Source organism: Orycteropus afer, unplaced genomic scaffold (genome assembly GCF_000298275.1).
Source record: "Orycteropus afer afer isolate SDZICR_OR568_19922 unplaced genomic scaffold, OryAfe1.0 scaffold00288, whole genome shotgun sequence".
Classification (NCBI taxonomy): domain Eukaryota; kingdom Metazoa; phylum Chordata; class Mammalia; order Tubulidentata; family Orycteropodidae; genus Orycteropus; species Orycteropus afer.
This window is the reverse complement of record NW_006921875.1, coordinates 484,577-490,660: the sequence shown is the minus strand read 5'-3', so window position 1 is coordinate 490,660 and position 6,084 is coordinate 484,577. Positions and strand designations below refer to the sequence as shown.

Below are 6,084 nucleotides of genomic sequence, written 5' to 3'. Positions count from 1 at the left end.
AAAAAAAAAAAAAAAAAAAATTTCCAGAACTCTAGTAAACAATCTCAAAGCTTTCTTACCTCCCACATATATACATTATTCTTAACCTGAGATCTTTTTTTCTTATCACCAACAAATGGCCCAAACTTCTTGCCTTTTAAAATTGGTTTAGTGGCCCAGACACCTAGAAAATAAAACCAATATTTGAATATGTATTTTAGTTATTTTTAATATTGAAAGCATTAAAATCAACTCAATTTTATAAAATACATAAAAGGCTAGACTGCCCAAAAGCAACATAAATTTAAATTAAGTGAGGTCAAGTAACATCAAATTAAATCAAGTCCTTGATGAAGATTTTTACTTTTCTTCTTTAAATTTGTTTGTGTTTTCCAAATATTCTATAAAGAACCTATATATACTGTTTTATAAGTAGGAAAGACTCTCTTATATTAGTTTCAATTCTTCATGTAAGACTGCCCATATAGTACAATCATAAATAGTACTTGGAAAAAATCACAATCACAATTGAAGAGAAAAAACACTGTAATGTAGTAAAACTCTAAGTTTTAAACAACACTTGATACTTTTCCACAGATTTAAAATTGTCTCCAATGAACATGAGTTGCTTTTACAAGTCAGAAATACAATTTTATAAGTAAATATCTTTGAAGTTTGTTTGCTTAAAGTGGAAACTCCTCTACTCTCCAGGTAAGCTTACTGAAAATCACATTCCTTGGACAGTTTACTCTTCAGAGTTTCAAACAACCCAGATTTGCACTGCCCTGCTATATTCTTAGGTGTATTCTATTTTCAGTGCACTGACCAGAAACCCAACAGGTAAGATGAAGAAGCAGGTGAAATGACAGGACTAGCATGGAGTCAAGAACTGGCCTCCACTGGGAACTCTGTCGCCAACAACCTGCCTTGGGAAAAGGTACCTGCACCCCTTTCAGCCTCACTTTTTTCACATACAGAAGGGGGAGGGTGGAGGTTTAGACCAGTTATGAATCCCACCTTTCCATAAGTCTGCTATGAGTCACATTCGATAATACAGCTAATGATTCATTAACTGAGCTATCAAATCAACTACTTTCATTTGACCCACATGAATGCTCAAATTATTCACTGAACAAATTTCAAATGAGGATTGGGAAAATCATTTATTAAAAATACATTCACACATATATACCAATAAAACTGGAATATCAGAAGTACATTTTTTAAAAAAAGGAGGTAAGATATAAACATGATGTATTCCAAAGACTATATTTTGACTTAATTTTTATCATTTCCTGTGGTGGTGAAGTTTGCATGTCAACGTGGCTAGGCCTGGATGAGTGGCTGGGCAGATGAGTGTAGTTATTCCCCATGGTGAGACTGGTAATTAACTCCATGGTGGAATCTATTGGAGCAGCTGAGTAGCTGCTTTGGGTATGTGGTCTGCTTCCCATATGTAAGAAACAGCTTTGGGAACGGTCTCTAGCTTATGGCATGCTTGAACCCTGCATGTAGCTGTGTTGTTGTTCAGCAGCCTGCCATGCTCTGCCAACATTGGGACTTTCAATGGGCTTGAATTAATGGCCTGCCATGTGGTTTGGTAACATCAGGACTGTGCCTTTTTATTTATCAACCTTGGGCTTGTCAGCCTCAGTAGCCAGCAGCTAAGTGAGGAAAAGCCTCCAGCTTCAGTGGGCCAGAGCAGAAGGCAGAGCTGACACCCAAGGCTGAGGGGCTTTCACCCAGCCCCTAGAGCCTGGCACTTTGAACTTGGACTTTTAGCCTCCCAAACTGTAAAGGCATAAACTCCTGTTTGTTCAAGCCATCCCATTTTGTGGTATATTCCTGTCAGAGCAGCAGTAGGTAACCAGAAGACTTATTTAAAAAGATTAGGCCACAAAATCAAGACTAAAACACACAAGCTTGGTTTTTATTCAATGAGAAATCCTACCCAGCAGCATTCAGATAAATTAAGGCCATACCATTCATTCAAATAGCTACTGATTGTCTATAAAGTGTCAGGTAGCAATACAAAGATAAATGTTGTTGTTATATGCCGTTGAGTTGGACTCGACTCATAGCGACCCCTCCTTGGATTTCCAAGGCGGTATTACTGCGGAAGTAGATTGCCCATCCTTCCTTCCGAGGAGTGGCTGGTGGGTCTGAATTGCCAGCCTTCTGGTTAGCAGTCAAGTGCTTTAGGCACTATGCTACCAGAGCTCCGTAAAGATAAATAAGAAAGTACCCCAAATCAATGAAAAGGACAAATGTGAAAACAATTACAAAATAACAGAGTAAACATAATACTATAATCACACTCAGATCATAGTGGAATCAGAGGGGAGGGAACAACCTATTCTATGGGAAGAATATGAGGCCCAGAGGAAGGGAAAATCTGAGCTGAATTATGATGGATGGGGTGCATGCTTGTGGGTATGTATATGTATATGTGTATGTATGTATATGGGTGTGTGTGTTTGTGTGTGCGTGTGTGTGCACTTTTGGTTTTATTTTTATAATCTACGTCCTCCCTGGATTCTTGATGGGAAACATTCATAAACATCACGTACTCTTGCAAGCCAAAATATAAATCTGCCGCTTGTATGGTAAACTCACTACCTCAAATGCCCTTAAAGGAAGCCTAGGTCCAGCCTGTGCCTTATCCCCATCTTTTTTTCTGTGACTGTGGTACTACAACTCACCAATCCGCGTCTTGTCCACAGCAGATGGAAACAGCCTCACTTCCTCTGGAAGTCCACGAAACACATGCTCTGGTACCTCGGCCAGGGTCTCGGTGGCTGCCACAGGCTCAGTACTGTTCTATAAGTCAAGAAACAGAAGGATCACAGCAAAAGGAAGAAAAACCAGTTAATGTTTCATTTCCCAGTCCAATAAGCAAATATGCAAAACTGTAACTGAAGCCTGAAGCTGGCAAGCCAAACCAAAATGATGATGTCAAGCATTTCAGGACTGGCTTTGATGCCTGTTTTTCAGTCTCCAAAGGAAACCACTGCAACCCTCAAGCATATCTGTGTTCATCTATTTTGTTCCAGGCACCTGTAGCCATTTTCAAAATATGTAAATCTCTAACTCCACACTCCACATTGCTTTAAATTCTCATAGAGTCTGGCAGCAAAATAACGCTTATGCTTACTTTTATATCAAAGGCTGCCATCAGCATTTGGCACACTTGAAAAACAAAAATCACCACTTCATACTTAAATGAAAGGCCACTCACTCAGATCAACCCAACCACACCCATCCAAGCTCTCAACACTCCAGCAGCAGTCCTCCCTTCTGAGCCTCAACTATCCCTATTCCCCAAGAACACAACTTCTTTTGATCCTTCACTGGGAATGTGACCTTTCCAGGAAACAGCAATTGACCACTATATGTCAAGTCACTAAACAGCACAGTCACCACTCTGTCCATAAGGTTGTTGTTGTTGTTGTTATTTGCCATCGAGTCAGCCCCAACTCATAGTGACCCCTCCTTGGGTTTCCGAGGCAGTATCACTACGGAAGTAGGAATGCCCAACCTTCCTTCCGAGGAGTGGCTGGTGGGTTTGAACCGCCAGCCTTCTGGTTAGCAGTCAAGTGCCTTAGGCACTATGCTACCAGAGCTCTGGTTGTTAGAGAGATCTTATATAACTGCTAACCAAATGTGAGGCTAGGATTTATCAAACTGTTAAGAAATAAATTTACTATTACATATGTATCTCAGGAAATAGGAGAGGGGATTTCTGCCAATTGGCAGAAAGTCACTGTCATTTCAAAAATAACTTCCAGAAGAGGAAAACCAAATGACCATTAACTGATATATCCTAAAGAACTGATGTGCCCATCATGTCTGACACTGCTAAGAATGATGGCTTTTGTAGTAAAAGTGTTTACAGTGTGTAGTGTTTTATTTCACTGCAAATGGAAATATTTCCCAAGGACTTTTAAAAGAATTGACGTAGGCAAAAGGCAAACACCAAGCTAAAAAGGTTAATTTTCCCTACAACAATGAAGCTCTTGTAGTTTAAGTACATTATGTGCCAAGAAAACAAGAGCATCTAAATTTGCAGACTCCCATCATTTTAATATTTTTATTTTTAACATCAATTCACTACTTCCAGAGAAATCCCAAGGCAATGAGTAAATCACTAGGGAGGTTGAGCACTGGGGTGTGTTTTCACTTGGTATGCACAGGACAGAGCATCAGTGGATAGAGGGTCAGATCTTGGACTGAGTAAGGCCAACATTGCTTACATTTCAGAAAACACAAATACTTCTCCCTGCTTTGGACCACAACCCTCACGGTATCACCAATCACAATTTAAATGTCTTCAAAAACGTTGTTGTTGTTGTTGTTAGGTGCCAGCAAGTTGTCTCCAACTCATAGCAACCCTGTGTACAGCAGAACGAAAACACTGCCTGTTCCTGGGCCAACCCCTCGATCCTTGCCATACCTGAGCCCTTCATTATAGCCACTGTGTCAATCCATCTTGTTGAGGACGTTCCCCTTTTCACCAAGCATAATATCCTTCTCCAGGGAATGGTCCCTTCTGACAACATGACCAAAATAGGTGAGACAAAGTCTGGCCATTCTCGCTTCCAAGAAGCCTTCTGGCTGCACTCCCCCCAGGACAGATTTGTTAGTCCTTTTAGCAGTCCACGGTACTTTCAGCATTCTTTGCCAGCATCACAACTCAAAAGCATCAACTCTTCTTCGGTCTTCCTTATTCATTGCCCAGCTCTCACATGCATATGTGATTGGAAATACCATAGCGTGTGTCAGGCGCACCTTAGTCTTCAAGGACACATCATTGCTCTTCAGCACTTGAAAGGTATCTTTTGCAGCGGATCTGCCCAATGTTATACGTCCTCTGATATCTGACTGCTGCTTCCTTTGGTGTTGATCGTAGAAGCAATGTGAAGTCTTTGACAACTTCAATCTTTTCTCCATTTAACATAATGCTGCTTATTGGTGCAGTTGAGAAGATTTTTGTTTTATGTTGAGATGTTATCCAAACTGCAGACTGTAGTCTTCAATCTTCATCAGTAAGTGTTTCAAGTCACCCTCACTTTCAGTAAGCAAAGCTGTGTTGTCAGTGTATCACAGGTTGTTAATAAGTCTTCCTCCAATCCTGATGCCACATTCTTCTTCATACAGTCCAGCTTCTCGGATTATTTGCTCAGCATACAGACTAAATAAGTATGGTGAAAGGATACAACCCTGACACACTCTCTTCTTGATTTTAAATCATGCAGTGTCCCATTGTTCTGCTGGAACAACAGCCTCCTGATCTATATGTAGGTTCCTCATGAGTACAATTAAGTGTTATGGAATTCCCATTCTTCTCAATGTTATCCACACAATCAAATGCTTTTGCAGAGTCAATAAAACACAAGCAAACATCTTTCTGGTATTCTTTCCTTTCAGTCAAGATCCATCAGACATCAGCAATGATATCGCTTATTCCACGTCCTCTTCTGAATCCAGCTTGCATTTCTGGAAGTTCTCTGTCAACATAATGCTGCAAGCATTTTTTAATTATCTTCAGTGAGATTTTACTTGTGTGTGGTATCAATGATATTGTTCAATAAGTTCCACATTCTGTGGGTCCACCTTTCTTTGGAATGGGCACAAATATGGATCTCTTCCAGTCAGTTGAACAGGTAGCTGTCTTCCAAAACTCTTGGCATAACCGAGTGAGTGCCTCCAGTGCAGCATCCATTTGTTGAAACATCTCAATGGATATTCCATTCCTGGAGCCTTATTCTTTGCCAACTCCTTCAGTGCAGCTTTGACTTTTTCATTCAATACTAATGGTTCTCGATCATATGCCACCTCCTGAAATGGATGAAGATCGACCAGTTCTTTCTGGTACAGTGACTTTGTGTATTCCTCCATCTTCTTTTGATGTTTCCTGCATCATTCAATATTTTGCCCATAGAATCTTTCAATATTGCAATTTGAGGCTTAAATTGAGTCGGAAACAACTTGACGGCACTTAACAACAACAACCAACAATGCCGAGGATATCAATCTTTATGCGTTCCATTTCCTTTTTAACAACTTCCAATTTTCCTAGATTCATACTTCGTACATTCCATGTTC

At 40.2% G+C, this 6,084-nt stretch overlaps 1 protein-coding gene across 1 annotated transcript in view; it reads right to left on the bottom strand.

Annotated features, from left to right (window-relative positions):
• PRDM2 (PR/SET domain 2) overlaps window positions 1–3,154 on the bottom strand; it is a 134,308-nt gene extending 131,154 nt beyond the window's left edge. The window contains exons 1-3 of the mRNA XM_007950751.2: window positions 3,134–3,154; window positions 2,682–2,799; window positions 60–163 (exon numbers count right to left, since the gene is read on the bottom strand). Coding sequence (XP_007948942.2) covers window positions 60–163; window positions 2,682–2,799; window positions 3,134–3,154 — 243 coding nt within the window. The remainder of the gene's footprint in view (window positions 1–59; window positions 164–2,681; window positions 2,800–3,133) is intronic.
• Between the last annotated feature and the right edge of the window lie 2,930 nt (window positions 3,155–6,084).